The sequence below is a fragment of the Octopus sinensis genome, linkage group LG3 (genome assembly GCF_006345805.1).
Source record: "Octopus sinensis linkage group LG3, ASM634580v1, whole genome shotgun sequence".
In the NCBI taxonomy this organism is placed as follows: domain Eukaryota; kingdom Metazoa; phylum Mollusca; class Cephalopoda; order Octopoda; family Octopodidae; genus Octopus; species Octopus sinensis.
Genome location: NC_042999.1, coordinates 166512020 through 166539069, shown reverse-complemented (window position 1 = coordinate 166539069; position 27050 = coordinate 166512020). Strand labels below are relative to the sequence as shown.

At 36.7% G+C, this 27050-nt stretch overlaps 1 protein-coding gene across 1 annotated transcript in view; it reads left to right on the top strand.

Annotated features, from left to right (window-relative positions):
- LOC115209588 (transcription initiation factor TFIID subunit 6b) overlaps positions 1-25349 on the top strand; it is a 61365-nt gene extending 36016 nt beyond the window's left edge. Inside the window, exons 6-13 of the mRNA XM_029778027.2 lie at positions 2913-3005; positions 8812-8921; positions 9194-9274; positions 11684-11785; positions 11929-12053; positions 13844-13976; positions 15862-15990; positions 23894-25349. Of these exons, the coding sequence (XP_029633887.1) occupies positions 2913-3005; positions 8812-8921; positions 9194-9274; positions 11684-11785; positions 11929-12053; positions 13844-13976; positions 15862-15990; positions 23894-25153 (2033 nt within the window). The 3' untranslated portion in view covers positions 25154-25349. The remainder of the gene's footprint in view (positions 1-2912; positions 3006-8811; positions 8922-9193; positions 9275-11683; positions 11786-11928; positions 12054-13843; positions 13977-15861; positions 15991-23893) is intronic.
- Positions 25350-27050: the final 1701 nt, after the last annotated feature.

Sequence of the window (27050 nt, the reverse complement as noted above, 5' to 3'; positions counted from 1 at the left end):
ACTGGGCTTACAAAGAATAAGTTCCGGGGTCGATTTGATCGACTAAAGGCGGTGCTCCAGCATGGCTGCAGTCAAATGACTGAAACAAGTAAAAGAGTAAAAGGGAGAAAAGAGAGACAATTAAAGATGTTAATTAAGTTTAGATGGATGACATCTGTAATGAAACATGTAATATGATATGGAATTATTATATGAGTATTCAAAAACGAATTTAAAATAGACCTCATGTTTGCTTTAACATCCAGCTTCATGATAACTACTTGATAAACAGTTATACTTCGATTTTCCATCCTCAAGATAACTTTCATTTAAGAGTGGCTGTGTGGTAAGTAGCTTGTCTACCAACCACATGGTTCGGGGTTCAGTTCCACTGCGTGGCACCCTGGGCAAGTGTCTTCTACTATAGCCCCGGGCCGACCAAAGCCTTGTGAGTGGATTTGGTTGATGGAAACTGAAAGAAGCCCGTTGTATATATGTATATATATATATGCGTGTGTGTGTTTTTGTGTCTGTGTTTGTCCCCCTAGCATTGCTTGACAACCGATGCTGGTGTGATTATTTGTCCCCGTTACTTAGCAGTTCGGCAAAAGAGACCGATAGAATAAGTACTGGGCTTACAAAAGAATAAGTCCCGGGGTTGAGTTGTCGATTAAAAGGCGGTGCTCCAGCATGGCCGCAGTCAAATGACTGAAACAAGTAAAAGAGAGTAAAAGAGATATATAGTCTAAGAAGTGAGCAGGAAGTTGATATGGAATGAGCTAAGAAAATGCATTGGTGTATAAAAGTTATATAATTCATTTAGATTCAAAAGTATATATATGTGTGTATATATATATATATATTATATACATACTGTGCTAGTACTGTGTAAAAAGCACTGAGTCCACTCTGCAGAGTGGTTGGTGTTAGAAAGGGCATCCAGCTGTAGAAACCCTGTCAAAACAAACAGTAGCATAGCGTAGTTTTCTACCTGACTGGCTCCTCTCAACTGTCCTACTCATGCATGTATAGAAGATGGACGTTAAACGATGATGATGATGATATATACAGGGTGTGGTGAATAAATTGGTGTCTTAATTATGCAGAAATGAAAATAACACTGACATCTCATTTTAACAGATATATCTACCAAAATTACATAAAAATGTCTTTTTTGGTCTATCGTTCAACTGCGACCCACACATAATAATCAAGGGGGTTGCAGTCTGGGGTGTTGGGTGACCAGATGTTTGCAATGATGTGGTTCGCAGAAAGTGTCTGACAGCCATGACTGGGTTCTCCTGGTTGTGTGGCTTGAGGCTGAGTCCTGTTGCCAGACATAGGGTTGTCCAGCAGTCACCCTTTTGACCCTGGGCAGCACTACCTCCTTCAGGCACTTGATGTAGGCCTCAATGTTGAGTTTGAGGGCCTGTGGGAAGATGAATGGAGACATAACATTGCCATCATTACTGAGCACTTCAAACACCATGATGTTGACTGGATGTTTAATTTTTATCATTCTTGGTACATGTTTTGGGGACATGGCACGCCAACTGTTCCATGTGTTCACCATCTAATCTTGGCAGAAATTTTTCTTGTCTGAGAACAACCAAAGCATGTTTGGTTGGAGAAGATGCTTGAGAGTGTTCAAAAGCTTTGTAGCGTGAACTTTCCTCTTGTTCTTGATGTCAATTGGCCCTTTCTCATCTTGTATGAGGAATACCAAATGTCTTCAAGTACTACCTGCCTGATAAGAAACTCAGACATTCCCATGTCCCTGGTGGTGGACCTGATTGACTTGGGGGGGATCATTGTCAATCATGGCCTGGATCTCACCAGCAAATTCAGTAGCTCTTTTCTTATCAGAATGATGAGAATGTTTCGAGCTGCCGTACCATCACCATTAGACTCATCCAACTCTTTCTGAATCCTCTGCACTCTCCTCAGATTGACACCCAAACACTCTGAAATGTTTGTATTAGAGCTGCTGGCACAAATGCCAAGCAGTGCAGCATGTCGTTCCCAAATTTCTGGCAGAGTGAATTGCAACATCATGCTGCTTCTCTCACAGATGGTGCCCAACTGACCCTACTATACTGTGTAGCTGACAAAATCAAAAACAAATGATGCGCATGTGCAAAATAAAAAATATAAAATGGCGACAATTTACCCATCGCACCCTATATATATATATATATATATATATATATATATTCACATATATACATGTAGATTGCTTAATATTGAACAAATGAGAAAGTGTGCTCAATACATGTTGTGGTGTGATATGGTTTTTCTATATCTTTGCCTGAAGATTGCAGCGGTTTGAACCTTGAGTCTCAAGATAAGTTCTCAATTTTCATTTTTCATGAAAATCTATACATATCTGTCATTATTGTTTGTGTATATATATCATCATCATCATCATCATCATTTAGCGTCCGCTTTCCATGCTAGCATGGGTTGGACGGTTCCACTGGGGTCTGTGAAGCCGGAAGGCCGCATCAGGCCCAGTCTGATCTGGCAGTGTTTCTACGGCTGGATGCCCTTCCTAACGCCAACGACTCCATGAGTGTAGTAGGTGCTTTTTACGTGCCACCCGCACAGGTGCCAGGCGAGGCTGGCAACGGCCATGGTTGGATTGGTGCAATTTACATGCCACCGGCACAGAAGCCAGTCGAGGCGGCGCTGGCATTGGCCACAAGTCGGATAGTGCTTTTTACGTACCACCAGTCCAGGGGCCCTGGCATCTGCCGGGTGCCAGTCATAGGATTGGTTCAATTTCGTGTGATTTGTGAAAAACATCTTATGTATAACAGGATGGAAATTTTTTTGTTTTTTTGACAAGAAATAATGATTGAAAATATAAATATGTTAAAAATGCACAAATTATGTCCTGCAAAGCATCTTAATATTCAAATATTATTTTGTAGGTTTTTGGTATGCAATTGAAGGTGTATCTAAAATCAACACTACCACTTCAAATGCTGCAGGTGAGAACTGGAAAACCCCTTCATTTGGTCAAAGTAGGTTGCTGTTTTCTTACTATGATTCAAATGGGTTTTCATATTTTCCCCTCAGAATATACACACATTTATACACAATTATTTACATAATTCATTATAACATCTCTTTACCTAAAAGTATTTGTAAGGGATGGGGTCATGGGAACAAGTGATATATGTACTTGTGTACTTCTTTCATGGTCATTAGTGGTGTAAAACAAAACAGTAACATTTAAAAGATCTGTGAAACACTAATAAAGTTTCAACATTTTGAAATTGATTGGCTTCTGTTTGTACTATAGTATACAAGACAAGAGAGTAGTGTTTTAAGTCATTGATTGAGTAATATACATGACTAATGTGAAGAAGGGAGTTGAAAAATATTAAGAATAATGTTTCAAATTTTAGCACAAACAGCAATTTTAGGAGGGTATTAGTCAACTACATTGACCCCAGTGCTTAACTAGTTTTTTTTTTATTTTATCGACCCTGAAAAGATGAAAGGCAAAATTAACCTCAGCAGGATTTCAACTCCAGAAGAAATATCACAAAGCATTTTTCTCAACGGTCTAACGATTCTGCCAGTTTACTGCACTAAATATAATTGTTTCTGATTTATGCTTAATGCCAGCAATTTTGAAGAGAGGAGAGTTAGTCAGTACTATCAATCCTGGTACTTGACTGGTATCTTATTTTGTCAGCCTTAGAGACTGAAAGGCAAAGTTGATCTAGGTGGAATTTGAACTCAGAACATAAAAAAGGCAGAACAAATGTTGTATGGCATTTTCCCTATAACAATAGTGGCAACAACAACAACAATAACACTCCTCTCTGCCATAGATATAAGGCCTGAAATTTTCAGGGAGGGAGTCTAGTTAATTACATCAACCCCAAAGGGATGACAGGCAAAGTCAACCTTGGTGGAATTTGAACTCAGAAGATAGAGACAGACGAAATGCTGCTAAGCATTTTGCCAGGTGTGCTAATGATTCTGCCAGCTTGCTGCCTTAACAACAACAACAATTATAATCCTTTCTACTAAAGGCCCAAGGCCTCGAATTTGTAGGGCAGGGACTAATTGATTACATTGACCCCAGTGTTTCACTGTTACTTAATTTATCAATCTTGAAAGGATGAATGGCAAAGTCGGCCTTGGCAGAATTTGAACTTAGAATGTAGCGACAGGCAAAATACCGATAAGCATTTCGCCCAGTGTGCTAATGACTCTACCAGCTTGCCACCTTAACAACAACAACAACAATAATAACAACAGTAATTTCTTGTATTAGTTCAAGGTCATAAATTTTGAAGTGCAGATGTGTTTCAGGTTGACTGGCCTGACATCTGTACTCACCAAGTATTTATTTTAATCAATCCTGGAGAGTGAAAAGAAAATATATCCTAAGCAGAATTTGAACTCTGAACATTGAGATATAAGATTATTTTAAGGCATTTAACTTGACACTCATATTATTCTAAACCAAATATTGTTTCCTAAGTTCTAAATATATGAAACCTTCATTCTTAATTCAGTAATCTTAATTTTTAATTTCAAGACCTTCACATTAAGACATTAACTAAACAAATTACTGTCTCTCTTGTAATTAATTGTCTGCAGACTTTATTTGCTATCAAAAATGTATATAATCTTGTTATTCTATTTCATTTCTACAATCTTCATTAATTAATATTCATTAATTAATCTTCATTAATTAATATAATGACATCTGAAAATAATTTTGTATATTGATAAATCTATAAAATATATGTTGTAGTCATTTAGTCTCAGATGAACTTTAACTCTTCACCTGTCTAAAGCATTTTCAAAAGTTTGTTCTGAATGTCTATACTGGTTTTCAGACTTTTAGTTAGTCCTTGTTTTATACATTCTGAGTAATAGAAAGCTTTCCTTTCATAAGTCTCAAATTACTCTGGTGGTTGAAAAGATTAGGAATGTGTATCATATATGAGACATGGATACCAGGGAAATATGTCCTGTGTACCACATGTGATACACAGGACAAGCAAAAGATTAATCATATAGATCTATAATCAAAAGAATTCCACTTACAATCATCCCCTCTCTCTCTCTCTCTCTCTCTCTCTTGCTGAACAATATATTCAGTTTGTCTTTACCCTTTTTTAAGATGGTGAGGTGTGATATAAGAGAGATTTGATTGTCATTTTTTTCACTCTCACAAATTGATTTCACTTGCTAAAACTTTTGATTGGCTATCTTAGAAAAGCGCAATTTACCTTGTCAATGCTAGGAGTGTATGTTTGTTTGTATACACACAGTATCTTATGCAGTATCTTCTATAAAGCTCAAAATCAACCCAAACCTTGTGAGTGAAATTAAGTTGATCAAAACTGTGTTTAAGCTAATCAAATGACGGTAGTTGTAATTCAGAGGCTCAGTCTTGTCATATACATCGTCTAAGTGTGTCTGAGTACTTGTGTTAAAAGCACCGGTGTCTGGAATACTCGGCCACTCACACTGATACAATGTGCTTTGATGGAACACCTAAGTTACTCATTGTCAAAACTAACATGTGATGCATCTATACAGCCACACCATGCACAAATAAATGCATGCATGCACGCACAAGTGCAGTGAGTAATCTTTCTCTATTGGTTAAAAATAGAAAATTCCCAGCTTCTCATTTTTGTAACATAATTCTGTTGAATTGCTTTTGTCAGCTTTATCAGAGCAGATCTCTGACAGAAATATGCAAACATATCCTGTATACCATATATGCTTTGTTTTTGTTAAGTTTGAGATTGTAATGGTTTTATATATATATACATCCCATTTGTTTTGCTTCGGTCATTTATTTCTTTTTATCCTAATTTTTTAATGAATTGAAGTTTTACAGCGACAGCATTGGAAGCCTGAGGAAACGGTCTCAGTTCATGACAGCTGTACTTATTAGGATTTATTAATGTTTGTAATCCTACAGGGGTGGAGTGGGGCCAAGAAGTAATTAAGGTTGAGCTGTTTTGTTTTTGTTTTGGTCAGCATGAATGAGTTTTCTCCAGAATATGCTGCAGTATGAATTAACCCTTTATCTGTCCAAAGCATTTTCATAAGTTTGTCCTGAATGTCCATGCTTGTTCTCAAGCTTTTAGTTTGCCCATTTCATACGTTCTAAGCATTATAACGTTTCCCCTTTCTAAATCGCAGATTACTTTGATGGTTGTAAAAAATTTGGAATGTGTATCATATATAATGCATGGATGGCAGGGAAATATGGCCTGTGTCTCACATGTGATACTCAGGACAGGCGAAGGGTTAATTCTGCTGTTATGTTTTGTGGATATCAAGTGTAGTGACCAGTCATGTAATCATAATGTCTCTGTGGCTGTGAGTTGAGACAAGACTACAGCCATAAATTATTTACTTTCTTTCAGCTGATGTTGTCAAGAGAACGGATAGGAACTTCGTGTTTCATAAGTATTCAAGGTATCCAACAGGGATTCAGCATTTCAGAATGTGTAACTTGCATTAGTTTAATGAATATAGCAGTGTCTGTAACACGGTGAGGATATCGTAGACACATTTCATTATATTTGCTGCATTTTTGTTGTTGGTGGGGAATTGTGAACATCACTTTGACCTTTGACAAAATTTTATATGTTACTACCTCCGCAGCCACCTGCAGAGGCCATATTGGACTACTTGAGCAGACCGAGTACGCACGGTCTCGGTGGCCCAAGCCGTCCAAAAATTCACTCACAGTCCCTCCCTCGTGGTAAAGGAGGATAAACTCCTCCTCCTCACGGGAAGGGACCTCAAACTGCTCTGTCAGTGGAACACTTCCCACTGACGGAGCCTTATCCGCTGGTGGCACACATCCCACTTGCGGTTCTGTCGGCGGCCCAGAAACATCCGCCGACCGTCCTCTGCGCCTCTTTTTCCTTTTTCTTTTTGAGGCCGCGGGAGCAGGGAGCTGCATTGGCAGACGCAGGGGGTCGCTACCCTCCTCTGCTGTCTGTACATTCTTTGGTGAGCAACCATTGTTGCTCACCTTTCTTTTTCTTTTCGTGGAGGCAACTTCCTCCACGACTTCCACTGTCTCGCCCTCCAATGAGAGGCCGGCAAGCACTTTTTCTTTTTTATGCTCCAGGGCCTTACCACGGCCCTTGGGGCAGTTCTTCCTGATATGGTCAGGTTCCAGGCACAGGTGATACTTGGGGGGGGGGCGTCCCTCAAGTATCACCGGGTACCTGTACCCGGCCATTTTTAGGAAGTCTGGGAATATCATATCTCCCACAGCCACCGGGGTCCACAGGGTCAAGGTTGCCTTTGACCCCTCCCAGTTGACTGCAGGAGCAATATCCACACTCAATAGACTGGGCCCGCTATCCCCCAAGCCTCGCCGGATGGTATCTTTGATCCATCCTGCCTCCGTGCCCAGGAGCAGCCCGCACACCCAGGCTCTTCCTATCTTCCTCCCACAATAAGTGGGGAGGAACAAAATCTTGTTCCCCTCAAGGGGCTTGCTGGCAAATGTACCACCTTCTCGGGGATACCAAACAGCAACCAGACAGTTGCAAATTTGGTCCCCCAAGCAATGAATTTTACCATTGGCAGATATTCTGCCAACTCTTTTCGTATAGTTTCTCTATTAAATTGAACGATGGCACCGAGTCACCTAGAATAGGTCCTCAGCACCACCGTTCTATTATTAAAGTCTTTTAAGCACTTCTTGGGCGGGACAACCTCCCACTCCAAGGCAGTGGCTTCATTCTATTTTGCCATGTGTAAAAAGTTCACAAAAGTTCAAAGAAAAACAAAAACAGTCTAAAAAAAGTTCAAAAACAAAAAAACAGTTGAAGCAAAAAATAAAATAAAAGAAGCACAGTTCAGAAAAAATAGAAAAAAAACAGTTCTACACAGCAAAAACGACAATCCTGGCCAACTGGAACTTCGCGACAGGAACTTTTAAATGGTAAAAAACCACGAATATGGGCCACAGCTGACAGCAACAGCAACTGGAACAAAATTTCAAGTCTTTGGGTGGATACGCCCCCAACACTTCATTTTTTTTTTTCTTTTTTGCTACACAAGCAAAAATAACACAATAGCTGCCGAGAGCAGGTGAAATTGTCCCAGAGCTGGGCACAATTTACTGAAAAAAATAATTCACACACAATAAATTATGCCCAGCTCAAAACAAACAAAATCACTTACTTTGACGGACTTCCTTTGGTCTTAATTTTCTTCTTTTTAGGACGCAGCTCAAAGCTCACGTCCTCACTGTTCAATGTCAAAGTCAACACGCATGTGTGGAAGCAAGCTTCTTACCACATAGCCACGCCTGCACCTATGTATATAGAAACTCAAAATCAAATTCTGCGAGTTCCCAAATTGCTTTTCTTGCCATGGTGTGTGGCTTCAGTATGTAACCGTTTTCTCTTGAGCTTAGTTGTAACCAGTTATACCTTTCAATTTTCCAGAATTGGTTTGTATCAGTTGGTAATAATATTGACAGTTATTGAAAGTTAAATGTAGGTGGTAACAGTTCACCTAGTTTTAGTCATTTCTCTCGGTGTTGTTGACATATTTAACAGCATCCCTTTATAGACTATGGAGTGTGTAAAGAAAAGTGAAAAAACAGAGGAAGTGATGCCCTGCCATGGCCACCCACAATCAGGTGTCTGAAACCAATAAAGAATTAAATTTTTGTTGTATATTTTTTCCATTTTACACTCCTGCCATGAGTATTCTTTCAACATTGGTCAGCTCAGACAAATAATATGTCTAAGCTTAGTTCACAACACACCAGCTGTGTCAAATTATTATTTTTTAAAAATTTCTTTAAAGGCAAACCTGTGATCGTAAAAAAGGAGAAAAAAGAATTATCTGAGAATATGCTACAATACTACGATTTCATGGTAAAAGCTATCCTTGGGGCAGATGAAGAAGCCATGAAGGTAACTAACCTGCTATAAAATATTTTATGAATTTTAAGAAATATGGTCTATTTTGAAACCATACTATCTGTCTCTACCTGTGAGTTGTTTTTATTTCTAGATTGTCTTTTTGACTTTTTTAATGAAGTTTCAGTTTCACTTCCTTTTCAATAAGTAAATGTGTGTGTGAGTTTATATATATTTTCATTCAAAGCTTATTTATTGTTTGAAATAAGTTTCCTTGTTACATTTAAAAAAAAAAAAAATTATTCTTTTTTCTTTTTTTTTTCCAGTTTGCCTTGTCAGATTTGAAAACAAACTCAAAAATAGTCCCTTTGTTACCATATTTTGTAAATTTGTATCAAATGGGGTTTGTATATTTTGATTTATTTTACTTTTAAAAAAAAATTTTTGAGTATTTCAATTATTGTTCACTTGTAAAGCAATTATTTTCTTTTTTTAATATATATTAGAATGGAGACTTCCTTGAAAATATTAGTTAGATATTCTATGGTGAATAGTATATTGCTTGAAGGGTTGATAAATTAGTAGTTACTCAGAATTTATGGATAAATACTAACCTTTAAAAAACAGTTTTGTTCATAGTAATTAGAAAAAATAAGTCCTCATAACTAGTCAGATGTTTAAACATTGGAGAATTATAAGGATAAGAAGAAAAATAACTGAAGGACATGGATTTGCAATTTAGGGTAAAGAGATCAATTAAATTAGTTGACTCCCAATCAGTGGGTTATCCGATAGTTTTGTGCCTTCAAAGATGTGCCATATAGAAGGTCCCTGCTTTGACTTGAATTACCTTATTTGGGCTTCCAGTTTAAAACCACAGTGTAATCATATCACTGTATAAAAAGCTTGAGAGAACGGAATATCCAAATAAACGTTTACCATCCAGTCAGTATTGGCTGGCTCGTAACAGTCACTGATAGCAAGCATTACAGAAAAGATATGGAAGCTTCTAGCCAAATTATATTTTGAAGGTTTGAGAAAGTTTTAGCCAACATTTTAAAATGTTGGTGATTTGAGCCAACTGAAATTCTTTCTAGAACCTTGTAACTTTGTTTCTTGAGATGTTCTTTCATCTCCTAGTTGTCCTTACATAACGTAGGCTGGAAATAGATTTTTTTGAATAAGGTAAATTGCCCTGGGCTTTAATATTGGCATACAACCATCTTTCTAATCATTTGTTTAATTATCTATTATAATGATATTGGACGCGTGTAACAGAACAGATTTAACTAGAACATTCTCTTTATCTTCCATATTGTAAAGCTGTATCATACAGAAATGTTTTTTAACATAGTACACGCTGTAAAGTGGTTGGCATTAGGAAGGGCATCCAACTGTAGAAACCATGCCGATGTAGAAGGTGGAGTAGTTTTTGGACCCTTAAGATCCTGTCAGGCCGTCCAGCCTATGTCAGCATGAGTAAGGACGTTAAATGATGATGACACTTTGTACACATGTAACAAACATTCTGTTTAATATAATAAGTATATGGAAATACGTCATTATTGTCTATGAACACAATCCTTTTACTTAATTATCAGTGACATTATAGTGATTAATCTACAGTCTAATTCATTACTAGGATGGCAAAATAGACATATTTAAGGAATGAATGAGACAAACTACTCTATGTGGTGAAAGTTCTAGAAATTTGAGATTCACTTCATACATATTACAGTCATTAATGTTAATGGGTATTTTTTTTTGCAGTGTAGATCTCATCATCTATCAACATCATCGTCATCGTCATTTTTATCTCCGGTTTTCCATGTTGACGTGGATTAGATGGGAATGTGCGACTTTGTTTTATTTCACACAAGACAAAAAAAAACAATCATTTGGAATGTTAAAATTCTTGAACACTTTAAAATACTTTAGGCACTGTGATAGAAAACTTTCAACCTTTCGGTTTTAATCTGGAGGCTTAGCGACAAAAGGACCAACTACAACATTAAATGGAAAAACCATTAACATCCTCAGAAATATTATATCTTAATGTAACTTCGGTTATCTCCCTTGTGCTTTTCATTTTGTCTTCTTTAACCCTTTCGTTACTGTATTTATTTTGAGATGCTTTCTTTCAATTATTTTAAATATAACAAAGAATTTAGTAAAATAGCTTAGTTATCATTAATCTAGTGTTAGGAACGTAAATTGTGACTAAGGCTTGGTGGAATATTTTAATTCAAAACTTATGAAAACAAGACATTTTACCACAGAGCCAGGTTAGTATCAAAAGGGTTAACGTCGTACCTTGTTTAAATGTCATCTGCTCAAAAAAGCAACTGACAAATGATTTTGTTCTTAGCTTGAAAAATGGCGAAATAAATTAATGTTTCAAACCATGGTTTGCTCTATTTAACAAAAATTGTGGTTTTTATTATAACATTATGTTAATGAAATAGATATTTAACATGTGAAAAAATTAAACAAAGCAAAAAAACAAAATAAACTATGAATAAATGTGTGGTGTCGTATTTAGATTGTAAAGAAATGTTCATTGTTACATATGTAAAAATAAGATTTATGACTAGTTATAAGGGTTTATTTCACCCCCTATGATTGATTGATTGATTGATTCTAGTTTCAGCTCATGAGCTGTGGCCATGCTGGGGCACCGCCATGCCAGTGTAAAATAAGACTTAGCTAATCTTTTCAATCCTCTGGAATAAATTAATGTCCCTTTGTTCAGTTTCTTCTGATAGGAAGAAAAAACTGAAGAAAACTTCCAAATATGTCATTTCATGTATTTCTAGGTAAAAACTGTCAGTCATGATATATCTCAACTAACGCGGCTATTGCACACCGTAAAGGCCTTAACAAACAATTCCAACCTATATCTGGAACCCGAGCCTTATGTAAGTATACTCTTTTATGATGTTGAAATCTTGTAAAAGTGTTTACAATCTTTGATTTTTTTTTTTTTGTTTCCAGAAAATTCTTTACTTCTGACTTAAACGATTTCCATTATTATTGAAAAACTAAATTCTCTTCATTTCAGCTTGGCCTTTTAGTACAAAGTGTGATGTATTGTGGCCTTGAACCTTTAGCAGCTTCTATCAATCCTTTAAATGACCACTGGGTCCTGAGAGATTATGCAGCACGTCTTCTTGGATTCATTGTGAAGTAAGTTAGCTTTTTACTTTGGAAGTGAAATTTCATAAACTTTGCATAATAAAAATTCCTAAAATAGTTACAAGGCCATACATTTTCTGGATGGGATCAGTTGATTAAACTGTACCTAATTGGTATTTATTTTGTTGGCTCTAGAGGAATGAAAAGCAAAGCTGATTTCAACAAATAGAACTGAGAATCTAAAGCTAAATTTTGCTAGGTATTTTTTCAGTTGATCTACTAATTACACTAACATGATTTTAGTCCTTGGGTAGCAACTGTTATTTCCTATTTGCTTACTTCTAGAAAGTATGAAAAATGGTTAATTTTCCTTTAAACTTTGCTTTTGTTACATTTATCCAAACTCCATGACTATGATGCTCCCGCACTACTTCTGCTCGTGATCAGAGATGCACATATTGTCAGCCACTAAGAGAAATGCTCAAGTGATTACAGTCAAGCAACTGACAAGCAAATCCGTGGTATTGAGCAGAATATTTGCTATAACAATATTTCTGCTTCAGCAACTCAGCACTGAATCTATCTGAGATGTAATGGAAAATAGGTCAGTTTCAAAACATGAATGTACAGGTCATAAAAACAATGTTTGAAGGGAACGGTAGTCATTTCCTTTGATTTCTAAATAGAAGTGAATAGGAAATAACACTTACTGACCAAAGACAAAAAAAAAAATAGATAAAAATCTTGTTATACAGTGTTATACCATTTGCCACCTTTCTGCAATAATAATAGTTTTTAAGCTATGCACAAGGATACAAATTTTGAGCATGGATATTTTTCATTAAACTGGATATATCTGGCCCAAATATTCTACCTGTTTTATGCCTAAACTGACCAGACCAAGCTTCTCACTTAACCTGCAAAAGCCATTCAAAAAATAATCAATTGCATCTTCAAAATGTCATAGCTACAAGATAATACAGGATTAGTTTTTATTAAATGTGAGTATATAAGTATTATCATAACATAATTGCCAACCAAATGTGGCGTCCTATACAGGACAGTGCTACTGGCGTTTATAGCCCCGGGAAGACATCTCTTCCAGTTGGCTAACGACACATTCTGTGTCTGATTAGTATTTGCGAGGTCATTGCACCCATCCTTAGCCTTATGCGATACTCACATACTCAAGTTCCTGGGTGGATACCCATCCTCAGTGTGTGTTAATCACCAGCTAGTGATGATAACTCACTCCACTCGCAAAATACTATATGCTTTTTCCAGTGATGAACCATCGCTGATCTCGGAAAAGGAGTAATATAAGTTATATTAAATCTCTGAACGAGATGTAAACAGTAGCAATACGGAATCGTAACATATAATTGTCAAGCGAGTGTGGCGTTTATAGCCCCAGAAAGACATGTCTTCCAGCTGGCTAACGACACACATTCTGTGTCCGATTAGTATTTGCGAGGGGAGGTCATTTCTCCCATCCCTAGCCTTACGTGATATAGTATATAAGTATTATATTTAACAAAGTAATCTGAATGCTTAAGGGTTTTAAACCAACACTACTAATGGACTGGTACCTTTTTTTATTGACAATGGAAGGCTCACAGGCAACATCAACTGTGGCAGGATTTGAAATTCTTGATAATTAATTATATAATACAGTTCTATATTATAATTAATTATATTTCTTGCTCTCTTTCTATTCTGATCTTTTCTAAAGAAATGTAAAAATCTTATTTTTCACAGATCTGTTTTACTAGCAATACTTAAATGAAGCACTAAAAACGTTTTCTTTTTTCTTGCTTTCTTTTTACTCTAATATTTTCTAGAAAGTGGAATGCAAGTAATAATATGTTGATGCATAATACGTTGAAGAGCCTGAAGGAAGTAGTATGTGATTTGACTAAACCATTTTGTTCACATTATGGTGCTGTCATGGGATTGTTAGCACTGGGAACAAAAGTAAGTATTTGACTATATATATCTTTATATATAAAAGTGAGGTTGTGTGCTGTCTGTCTCCTACAATTTAGATTCCTAATTACTCCCACATTTATAGTCGTGATTCATATCGAGCCCTTCTGGGTATTAGCGCACGTCTACGATGAGTCTACGATTTAAAAAAAAATTTACCATCAATTTTTCCCATTTTTAATGCATTTTTGGCATATATAAGGGAAGTAACTCTCTAAAAATTTATTATTAAATCTCAGAACGTAAAAAGCTACAGTAACCCCCCCCCCCTTGTGGTTAGCCATATTGAGATGGCTATTATACTTTACATCTCTAAAAATGCTTATATAGTTATTTCCCTTACAAACCCGAGCAAAGCCGGGCGATACTGCTAGTATATATATATAAGTATTGAAAGTGTAACTGCTAGAGTAAGAATAGCTTGAGCAAAGTTCAGAGAGCTCTTACCTCTGCTAGGGACAAAAGGCCTCTCGCACAGAGTAAAAGGCAGACTGTATGATGCATGTGTACGAACAGCCATGCTACATGGCAGTGAAACATGGGCCGTGACTGCTGAGGATATGCGTAAGCTCGCAAGAAATGAAGCCAGTATGCTCCGATGGATGTGTAATGTCAGCGTTCATACCCGACAGAGTGTAAGTACCTTGAGAGAGAAGTTGGACCTAAGAAGCATCAGTTGCGGTGTGCAAGAGAGACGTTTGCGCTGGTATGGCCATGTGGCGAGAATGGATGAAGATAGTTGTGTGAAAAAGTGCCACACCCTAGCTGTTGAGGGAACCTGTGGAAGAGGCAGACCCAGGAAAACCTGGGACAAGGTGGTGAAGCACGACCTTCGAACTTTAGGTCTCACCGAGGAAATGACTAGAGACTGAGACCTTTGGAAGTATGCTGTGCGTGAGAAGACCCGGCAAGACAAGTGAGACCATCACCCATGGCCTCAGTCCACTTATGCATACCTTTCCTTCTTGGGACACAAAACTCTATTTGTGAAGACCTGTTGAGGCAAGTGAAAATCAAAAATCAAATTCGATCAACATGAATGGAAATTGTAGCTGTGATACCAGTGCCGGTGGCACATAAGAGAACCATCCGACCGTGCCGTTGCCAGTGCCGCCCCAACTGGCTCCCGTGCTGGTGGCACATTAAAGGCACCATCCGATCGTGGCCGTTGGCAACCTCGCCTGGCCTCCGTGCCGGTGGCACGTAAAAAGCACCATTCGACCGTGGCCTCGTCTGGCACGTAAAAAGCACCACCCACTACACTCATGGAGTGGTTGGCATTAGGAAGGGCATCCAGCCGTAGAAATATTTCCAGATCAGACTGGGCCTGGTGCAGCCTTCTGGCTTCCCAGACCCCAGTTGCACTGTCCAACCCATGCCAGCATGGAAAGCGGACACTAAACGATGATGATGAGTTCCTGCTAAGCTGATTTAGCCTTTCATCTTTCCTTGGTGTACTTCTAAAAAAAAAACACACACACACACGTATGTATGTATGTGTGTATGTATTGATTCCTCACTAGGTAATTATTTCTTTCTTTTCAATAAATGGTTTGTTATCTTTCTCCAAAAGAAGCATCTTTTGGAATATTTAAATCAAGAGTCCAAGTGATATTTTAGTTAATATTTTCCTAGACTATATCCTCCATCCTTTAAATATACCTTTAAAAGTAGTTGGGAACAATTCCACTGATCATTTATGAAACTATTTTGTATTTCTGTGTTTAAATGTATTGAGAAGAATTGAAAATAAAGAAATTGTTAGTCATAATATATTTTTATCATACTAAACTGTTTATTCATAGCTTAAGTGTGATGTTGATGTCTTTCGATTACACAAATTGACCGTTGTTTTTTTTTTTTTCCCCCATAGGCCATTGAAGAAGTTCTTTTACCACAGCTTAAAGTTTATATGCCTCACCTCAACAGCTTTATGGAGGACACTACTTTAAGTAGTACATTAGTCAGGACTGATGCATATAAAGTTTATGGTGCTTTATTGGTGAGTTGACTGTTTTTGTACGTCTCTTAACCCTTTTGATACTAACCCGGCCAAAACCGGCTCTGGCTCTGTAGTATAAATGTCTTGTTTTCATAAGTTTTTCATTAAAATATTACACCAAACCTTAGTCACAATTTATGGTCCTAACAGTAGCTTAATGATAACTAAGTTATTTTACTAAATTCTTGGTTATATTTACAATTAATTGAAAGAAACTCAGAGCATCTCAAAATGAATACGGTAACGAAAGGGTTAAACTACTTTAAGATCCTTCCCTAAAGAATTTGTTTAAACAAATCAAGAATGAAGCATCTAAATCCATGTGATGTAATGGCAAAAATTAAAGGAATCGCTTAATTTTCATCAGTTGAGTTGTCATTTTGGGTTGCCCAATAACAAAACCTAATTATGATACCAAAAATATGATATGTGTACTCTTTTACTTGTTTCAGTCATTTGACTGCGGCCATGCTGGAGCACCGCCTTTAGTCGAGCAAATCGACCGCGGGACTTATTCTTTGTAAGCCCAGTACTTATTATATCGGTCTCTTTTGCTGAACCGCTAAGTATTGGGGACGTAAACAAACTAGCATCGGTTGTCAAGCAATGCTAGGGGGACAAACACAGACACACAAACACACATACATATATATACATATATACGACAGGCTTCTTTCAGTTTCCGTCTACCAAATCCACTCCCAAGGCATTGGTCGGCCTGGGGCTATAGCAGAAGACACTTGCCCAAGATGCCACGCAGTGGGACTGAACCCGGAACCATGTGGTTGGTTAGCAAGCTACTTACCACACAGCCACTCCAGCGCCTGTATATGTATACTAGCAGTATCGCCTGGCGTTGCTCGGGTTGTAAGGGAAATAACTATATAAGCATTTTTAGAGAGTTATAGCCAAAAAATAGCAAAAAAAATGCATTAAAAATTGAAAAAAAATTAAGGTAATTTTTTTTTTTAATCGTTGACACATCGTAGATATTTTTAGAGAGTTACTTCCCTTATATAAAAGCGAAAAAAATGCATTAAAATGGAAAAATATGATGGTAAATTTTTTTTAAATCATAGACTCATCGTAGACGCGCGCTAATACCCAGAAGGGCTCGATATGAATCACGACTATAAGATACCCGCTTTTGGTTAAACTGCACCGCAAAATGTGGGAGTAGTTACGAATCTAAATCGTAGGAGACAGACACACAACTTCACTCTTATATAAAGATGCTTTTTTTTTTTTCAGTCATAGAGTTAGATTTATGAAGGTCTTCAGTAGAAAATCCTTCGAATTCTGACTCGCTGCTTGATATAATGAAATTCGTTTCCATTTTTTGTCAGAATTACAAATTTTGAAAACACAATAGGAACAAATTTCGGAAAAAAATCTCCCATAATTCACGGAATTAAAATTACACTTCGATTTTTGTACAAAACTGTATTTGAAGTGTTTACGAAGTATAATACGTGTTTTCACGAATGTACTAAAGAGATTTACTCTGATATTCTCATTTAAATATGAATAGGTAAATTCGGGCGGTTTGGTAACGAAAGGGTTAAACAGATGCATACATTTATTAATCTCTTATTATAAAAGGCAGATTTTATCTGCCTCCCTTTGTAAGTTATAGAAATCTACAATATAGGATTTCTTCAATTACAATTTACCTAGCATTTTTAAGAGTAGAATGCATCGGGTCATGCCAGGTCCAGTTTTTAAAATTTAAACTCCAATTAAGCAAAATTTACAGAAAACTCACATTCTGGTGTGTATGTCAAATGCTTTTCTTAGTCTGGTTTACAGCACACGCAAACGCATACACACAGTGTGCAACGAATAAAGTGAAACTAGATGTAATATTTAAAAAGAAAGCAGCAAACAGAAACAAATAAATACATAATGATTTACTCCTCACACAATTTCTTCAATTAGACTTTACCTATGATTTTTCAAAGAACTTCCATTGGTTCATGCCATACAAAATTTCTTTCAATTTCACCCCCAATTAAGACAAAATTCGAGAAAACTCAATATTTTAACATTTCACTTTGAAGCCTTTACTCTGCCTATTACTCCCACTTCCTCATTAGACACATAGACACGCTAATATATACGACAGTGTCAATTGTTAACAGACATTGTAAGCTAACGTGTGTGTGTGTGTGTGTGTGTGCGTGTGTGTCTGTGTGTGTGTGTGTGGTGTGTGTGAGGTGCGTGTGTGTGTGACAGGGACGACCCATTCAGACTGGTCATCCTTTTTGCTAGAAGATCACCTATGCTACACCACTGGTTTTCAGTTCATATTAATCAAATTAATATTCACAAGAGAAGGACTATTCATTATAATACATCAGTTCCATCGGACAACTGCACAAACATTTGCCATTTTACACATGTATGTAAACAAATTCCTTTCTTTTAGAATTTCAATTCATTTACTTTTTCAATTCATACAAAGTTATTTAGGACGAATATAACATCTAAAGTTATCTCTAAGAAGCAGAAAGATCGCCCAAAAGTGTATATAGATATTTAAATGTATTTATATATTCATCTATACACACATGTATGTATATATATATATACATACATAAGACAGTAAGGTGTGATTTGAGGGAGATTTGGCTGCTATTTCTACCATGTCTAGCTGCCATGTAGGGGTCTCCCTCATAGGCTCATACATACATATATACATAGATAAGACAGTAAGGTGTGATTTGGGGGAAATTTGGCTGCTATTTCTACCAGGTCTAGCTACCATGTAGAGGTCCCCCTCATTGGCTCATATATATATACATACATAAGACAGTAAGGTGTGATTTGACTGCTGTTTCTACCAGGTCTGTTAGGCCTTCTCATGTAAACTCAAGCTTTCTCATGCCTTCAACATATGACCAAAGCAGAGAATGTATTCTTTTATTCTTCTGCTTTTTCCAGCCATTGGTCTGTGGCCATGCTGGGGCAATGCCTTGAAGAATTGTAGTTTAATGAATCAACTCGTTTTATTTTTGTAAGCATTGTACTTGTTCTATCTGTTTCCTTTGTCAAACCACTAGGTGACAGGGATGTAAACAAACCAACATTCGTTGTCAAGCAGTGGTGGAGGACAATCACAAGCACAGACATGCACACACACACACATACATGCATACACATATACACACATACATACATACATACATATATATATATGTGTGTATATATATATTGCAGCGTGGAAGGTGTTTGTAAGCCATTTAAGAAACACACAAAAACCGTTAGATTCACTTCAACATTTAAATTTAATTTGCCAAAATATTTTCCTCGCTTTGAGACCGCGACCTGTTCACTGACAAAAATATCGTGCTAACAGGTCGCGGTCTCAAAGCGACGAAAATATTTTGACAAATTAAATTTAAATGTTGAAGTGAATCTAACGGTTTTTGTGTGTTTCTTAAATGGCTTATAAACACCTTCAACGCTGCAACTGTTTTCGTTCCAGCACACGATCTCAGATCAAGTCACTTGCTATGCAAGTACATCTCTGTAACTATATATATATTTATATATATATATATATATATATATATATATATATATATATATGTATATTGGTAAAAAAAGAAAGAGACCTCAATATTATGTAAATAGAGGAATCTTTATATATAAAAGTGAGGTTGTGTGTCTTTCTCCTACGATTTAGATTCCTAACTACTCCCACATTTTGCGGTGCAGTTTAACCAAAACCGGGTATCTTATAGTCGTGATTCATATCGAGACCGTCTGGGTATTAGCGCGCGTCTACGATGAGTCTACGATTTAAAAAAAATTTACCATCGATTTTTCCCATTTTTAATCCATTTTTGACATATATAAGGGAAGTAACTCTCTAAAATTTATTATTAAATCTCAGAACGTAAAAAGCTACAGTAACACCCCTCCCCCTTTGTGGTTAGCCATATTGAGATGGCTATTATACTTTACATCTCTAAAAATGCTTATATAATTATTTCCCTTACAAACCCGAGCAACGCCGGGCGATACTGCTAGTAACTATATATAAGTGTCGTCTGTTTATACATAAACACTGTTTCATACTTTCAGTTTAGTCTTCCCCAAATCACTCTGTCGCTATTTACTCTCTTCCAAGAACATTTTCACTCACTCTTATCTCTTAGCTTGCCATACATTTTACTCATGTATCTATCAGCGTGATAGACAGAAACAAATATTACATCGCCATCGCCATCGCATTCTATTGTCTACCTGTCAACACACACACAGTGAATTAGTTTCATTTTATTCGTTGCACACTGTGTGTGTGCGTTTGCGTGTGCTGTAAACCAGACTAAGAAAAGCATTTGACATACACACCAGAATGTGAGTTTTCTGTAAATTTTGTAATTGGAGTTTAAATTTTAAAAACTGGACCTGGCATGACCCGATGCATTCTACTCTTAAAAATGCTAGGTAAATTGTAATTGAAGAAATCCTATATTGTAGATTTCTATAACTGACAAAGGGAGGCAGATAAAATCTGCCTTTTATTATAAGAGATATATTGTTCACATTTCTAATGTTTTATCTCCATGTAACTTAATTTTGTTCATTTTGAAACATTTTATAGTTAGTATTTTTGTAATATGACACAAGTCTTACAGATACAGCTTTCATCTTTTGTTACTAATGTTCCCGTTCCATTCACATTTTTTTAAAACTCTAATAGTAACACTTATTCTCTTTTACTATTTTACTTGTTTCAGTCATTTGACTGCGGCCATGCTGGAGCACCACCTTTAATCGAGCAACTCGACCCCGGGACTTATTATTTTGTAAGCCCAGTACTTATTCCATCGGTCTCTTTTGCCGAACCGCTAAGTAACGGGGACATAAACACACCAGCATCGGTTGTCAAGCAATGCTAGGGGGACAAACACAGACATACAAACACACACACATACATATATATATATACATATATACGACGGGCTTCTTTCAGTTTCCGTCTACCAAATCCACTCACAAGGCTTTGGTCGGCCCGAGGCTATAGTAGAAGACACTTGCCCAAGGTGCCACGTAGTAGGACTGAACCCGGAACCATGTGGTTGGTTAGCAAGCTACTTACCATACAGCCACTCCTGCGCCTATTATTCACAATTATTTTTTATCATTACTTCCAATTCATCATTAGGCTGTGTGGTAAGTAGCTTGCTAACCAACCACATGGTTCCGGGTTCAGTCCCACTGCGTGGGATCTTGGGCAAGTGTCTTCTACTATAGCCCCGGGCCGACCAATGCCTTGTGAGTGGATTTGGTAGACGGAAACTGAAAGAAGCCTGTCATGTATATATATATATATATATTTATATATATATGTGTGTGTGTTTGTGTGTCTGTGTTTGTCCCCCTAGCATTGCTTGACAACCGATGCTGGTGTGTTTACGTCCCCGTGACTTAGCGGTTCGGCAAAAGAGACCGATAGAATAAGTACTGGGCTTTCCAAGAATAAAGTCCCGGGGTCAATTTGCTCGACTAAAGGCGGTGCTCCAGCATGGCCGCAGTCAAATGACTGAAACAATTAAAAGAGTAAAAGAGAGTATTTATAGTGACATTCCTAGAACTTACCTGATTCTGCTGAACCATCATCTCTTAGCCTCCATTGCTTATAAACTTTTTGACTATTTCTCACTAAATATATCTACCTTCAAACTTTTTACCTCTTTTCCGACATTTTTATTATTTGGCGTTAAGGAAGGGCATCCAGCCGTAGAAACACTGCCAGATCAGACTGTGCCTGGTGCAGCCTTCTGGCTTCCCAGACCCCAGTTGAACCGTCCAACCCATGCTAGCATGGAAAGCGGATGCTAAATGATGATGATGATGATGATGATGATGATGATGATGATGATGATGTCTCTATTTTTTTCTGATATTTTCATGCTTTCCATTCCTTATTAAGTAAATCTATTAATATTTAGATATCAGCCATCGTTGTCTTACTCTCTACCTTTCATCTTATTTTTTTTCAACGCATCTTACAAAGTGTTATCATCCTTCATTCTATATACAATTGTCTTATAATTTGTCTACATCTTTTATTTTTCAAACCTTAAATTTATTCCCTAATTTTATTCATCTTGTTATCCCTAAACTAGCAACAGTTCCGTTGGGTTCAATTTAATTTACAGAAATGTACGTGTCTGTGTTTGTCCTCCCACCATCGCTTGACACTGATGTTGGTGTGTTTATGTCCCTGTAACTTAGCAGTTTGGCAAAAGAGACTGATAGAATAAGCCCTGGGGTTGATTTCTTCAACTAAAAGGCGGTGCTCAAGCATGGCTGCAGCTAAATGACTAAATCAAGTAAAAGAATATTTGCCACAATTTTACAATGACTAAGTGGATGAAGTGCTAATCTCTTGCTTGGAAAGTCACACACACTCTCTCTCTCTCTCTGTTAAAACCTGTGATCTGTCAGCTTAGTAAACTTTTTTTAACATTATTCATTTTGTACCAAACCTTGTGCTTATAGTAAAAAGGGAATATCATTCAATCTGTAAGCTATGAACTCAGATATAATAAATCATCATTTCATCTTTAACCCTTTAGCGTTCAGATTATTCTGTCAACGTTTATTTTTTCAAATTATTTTGAATTGATCATGCATTATCTTGTGGATGTTAGATTTAGATAATGTGGTTATTTATTTTTAGAATTGCATTGTAGAATAGGTGTGAAAGATCATGTCTGGTCAGTTTCACCATAAAGCTAGTAGACTATTTGGGTTGCATATGGCCATATGGCTAAAGAGTTAATTTCTTACTAACTTGGAAAAATGTTCTCTTTTTGTTTGATTCTCACTCAATGAATTTGCCTTGGAACTCTCTGTATATTTGAGTCTGTGTCTTGTCACCAACATTTCTATGTCTGAACATGATGCTCTACTTTCCTAAGTAGAAGAATGAGACTGATTGATGTTTTGGTATTTAATGCAGTAAACATCTGATCAAATCATTCCAACTATGACCATCCTGCCATTTTCTACATCTGATACTATATTGTCCCTTGTCTTTCCCTTTTATTAAGATGTAGATTGTGATTTGGCTATTATATCTAGATGGTCATAGTTGGAAATTCTGTTGTATGGTGCTTAGCAGTGTTGGAATTAAATCATCTAAAAAATATTTCTCAAAATATTTCCACCATGTTTGTGCTTTCTCAGCACTAAGCATGACTCCCTATTAAATGTTGTTTAGCCCCAGGTCAGCCTGGTCAAATGAATTCATGATCACAAGCATTCCATCTGTGACCATCATGTTTTTTCCAAATGTATGTAGGACCACAATATCCAGTGTGTACTTCCTTCTTTTTCCTTAGACAGTAAAATTTGATTTGAAGGAGATCTGGCTGCTGATTTTAACAGCTCAAGTAAGTACATAGATGCACAAAGTTGATTTGGCTTTGCATAGAGTTCATTGTTGTTGCATGATTTCTTTTGATATCTGCAGATTTCCATTCAGACAGTAATCATGTCATTGCTGATATAGGTAGAGTAGATTTATATTCAGCGGGAAGGCCTAAACTCCCTGCACAGGTTTTATGCAGGCAATTGCATAAATTATTGAAATAGGTATTTTAAAACAGCTTCTCCCAAATGGATTTGTTATGTGCCTGGAATAAGTGAACTTACTTTTTAGTTATTCTGATTTTGGAGTAATTAATATCACCATTGTAAAACATCTGGGGTTTTGTTTTTGTGGTGGGAGTGAATGGACATGTTTGACCATAACTTACCAAACACATTTAGAACTATTGATCATATGTATTTAACTGTTAAATGTATGGAAAATGCCTTCGGGACTTCCAGTGTTCTTGTGAAAAGTATTCTTACATATGTATATGTTTTTATCTCTTTTTAGCTTGCTGCTGAATATATTATGAAAAATTTCCTCCGTGATGTTCAGTCTCAGACTATTCATCCGAAAGAGTTGCCACAGACAATTTCATTACCTTTGCAACTACAACAGCACATCAAGGAGGAAGCAACAGATCTCAACCATTCTGAGTCGGGAAATGACTCAAAAAATGATAAATTAAAATCTTCTCCACATCACTTTTTCAAAGAAGAACCGATGGATTCACTCCATTCAGGCTTAATTGGTAGTAAAAAGGAAGATAAATTGAAATCACGGGCACCTTACATGTATTTCAAAGAAGAACCAATGGACTTGATACCATCAACTATTTCTAATAATTCTAAAGATGAAGTCAAGCCAACTTCCACTCGAAGGTCTCCAAAAGATATATATTTAGAGTTTTATGAATATTTTGGTGATATGTTATCAAGCAAGTTGCCTATTCTTGATTTTAAACATATTAATAGGCCTCCCAAATGTGAAAACCTTGTAAAATTATATGAAACTAACCTGTCAGGTGAGTATATGTGGAATACCATGCGAGAACGTTTCATAGCTGAGATAAAGAAAGAGACTGAAGAACAAGAACGGCTTGAAGCAGAGCGACGTAAAGAACAGGAGCGACTGGAGCGAGAGCAGCAGGAAAGGGAACGATTAGAATCTGAACGACTCCGAAGAAAACATTTGGAAAAACTCCAGAAAGATAAGCGTTGTGAACTTCAGTCATCTCAAGGACGTCACGCCGAATCACGTCATCCTGACAAGCAGTGGAAGTGTGAACAGTCGGCTGCTCCAGGTTATGTCGCATCTCCAGCTTCTGTTAATGATGATGAGGAGGACGAGGATGAGGATGATAATTCAGATGATGAGGATGAGGATGAGGATGATAATTCAGATGATGATTCTGATGATGATAGCGAAGATGATAATAATTCTTTTGACAAAGAGACACAAATCGTTGCAAGAACTGTAAAATCTAATGCTGGAATCAAACTAGTTATTACTAAAATTCCAAATAAATCACACCTAGTCAAAAACGAAAAAGACCCTAAAACAAAAACTGACAATTTTCAAAGAACAGAACGACATAAAAAATCTAAACCCAGCAAACGTAAGAAACAGGGTCAAAAAAGTAATAGAGACAAATATAAGTATCTTGAAGAAAATAACAGTCGTATGTATTGCAAGGAGGGTGAGAGTAGTTCAAATGGCCGAAAATTAACCTTAAGGCTGAAAGTGAAAGACTCTTCAGCAAAAGATTGATATCGATTTTTATGAAAATATTTGTAAAAAATCTTTTATATATAAATATTGTGAATAGTATGTGCATATGTGTGTTTTCACTCGCATGCATGCTTACACACACATACACATGTGCAGGTCTATGTCCAAATATATTCCTGCAAATTCAAATATTAACTTAATGTACATCTATATAAAATTGATACTATGAAATGGATTGCTTGATTTGTTAATTCAGATTTTGTTAACTGAGAAAAAATCATTTTTCTTGTCTTATATTTTGTCTATTGCTCCAACCAAATTTTACGGCATAAACTTATTCAAGAGCTTTCTCTTAAAATGCCATATATTTTTTTCATTCCTACTTTTGTAAATTATTATGACAGTTGATTCTAAAGTCATTCTTCTACAATTTGACCATCGAAACTTTGCAGTTTATTACAATGAAAGCTTCTTTGGAAAAAGCTTGTAAATATTTGAATATTCTTTAAACATTTTAGATATGAAAGGCCTTGTATATGTATATTTGTATATATATATAGGTGCAGGTGTGGCTGTGTGGTAAGAAGCCTGCTTCCCAACCACATGGTTTTGGGTTCAGCCCCACTGCATGGTGCCTTGGACAAGTGTCTTCTACTTTAGGCTTTGGTAGACAGAAACTGAAAAGCCCATTGTATGTATGTGTGTGTGTGTGTATATATATATATATATATATATGTGTGTGTTTATGTCCTTGTAACTTAGTGGTTTGGCAAAGAGGCCAACAGAATAAGTACTACGCTTTAAAAGAAGTCTTGGGGGTTGATTTGTTCAAACTAAAAAGCCCTTCAAGGTGGTGCTCCAGCATGGCCACAATCAAATGACTGAAACAAGTAATATAATATATATATATATAGATATACATACACACACACATATATATATATATATATCTCTATATATAAAACTGAAATGCGTTTGGACCACTTAGATCGCTTTCAAGGCCACTACATCCCGTCGGATTGACTCCAAAATTTACAGGGACATGTAAAATGAGGTGATGATGCCCGTGGGCTACGTTAGAAATCCCTATCTTAAAAGGTGTCGTTGCTAGGGCCAAAAACCCACTTTGACAAGTCCACTCCCATTCTTTAATATATCTGTCTTCCTCACTCACTCACGCTATTTCCTCCCTTCCCAGCACTTTTTCACTCACTCTATTTCCTACCTTCCCATCACTTTCACTTCGTCAAACGGCCTTCTTTTATGTATCTGTCTGCATTCATAGAGAGAATTATCATCGCCACCACTAATACACAATCATGACAACAAATATTATGAATCTCGCCATCGCATTCTATTGTCTGCCTGTCAACGCGCCGATGGAGCAAATACAAACAGAACACACCAACGAGCGTTCGTGTTCTGGTGATAACGTAGGTTTTTCGTATCTATTACATTTTAACATTTATTTAGAACCCTGCAAATTTTTCGTGCTAAATTTTCATTTTTTACTACTTTATTATTTTTTCTTAAATTGATGCTTTTATTAAAATTAATTCTAATTGTCTGGGTCAACAGTTCGTTTCCTCGGAGGATATGGAAATTCCTATTACCCATCAGAGAAATAACTCCAGCAGCTCACAACTATTTCAACAAAGACAAGGTTACCTGCTTACCAGTTGAATTCAGCGTCAACGCTCACGTATGAGAGAGACTCCAACACACACACATATATACATATATATATATATAATGTGTGCATTATGTGGTCGGTTGAGCTGAAAATATGCAGACCTATGTTAAAAGTGCTGGCAAGTTTGCATGACAACTATTTTTTTTCCTCAAATGAAAGGCGTGACCTCTAGGACAAAATTCCTCATCTTATAAAATGTGGCCCCAGTAGACCCGAATGAAATCGGGTTATATTAACCAAAAT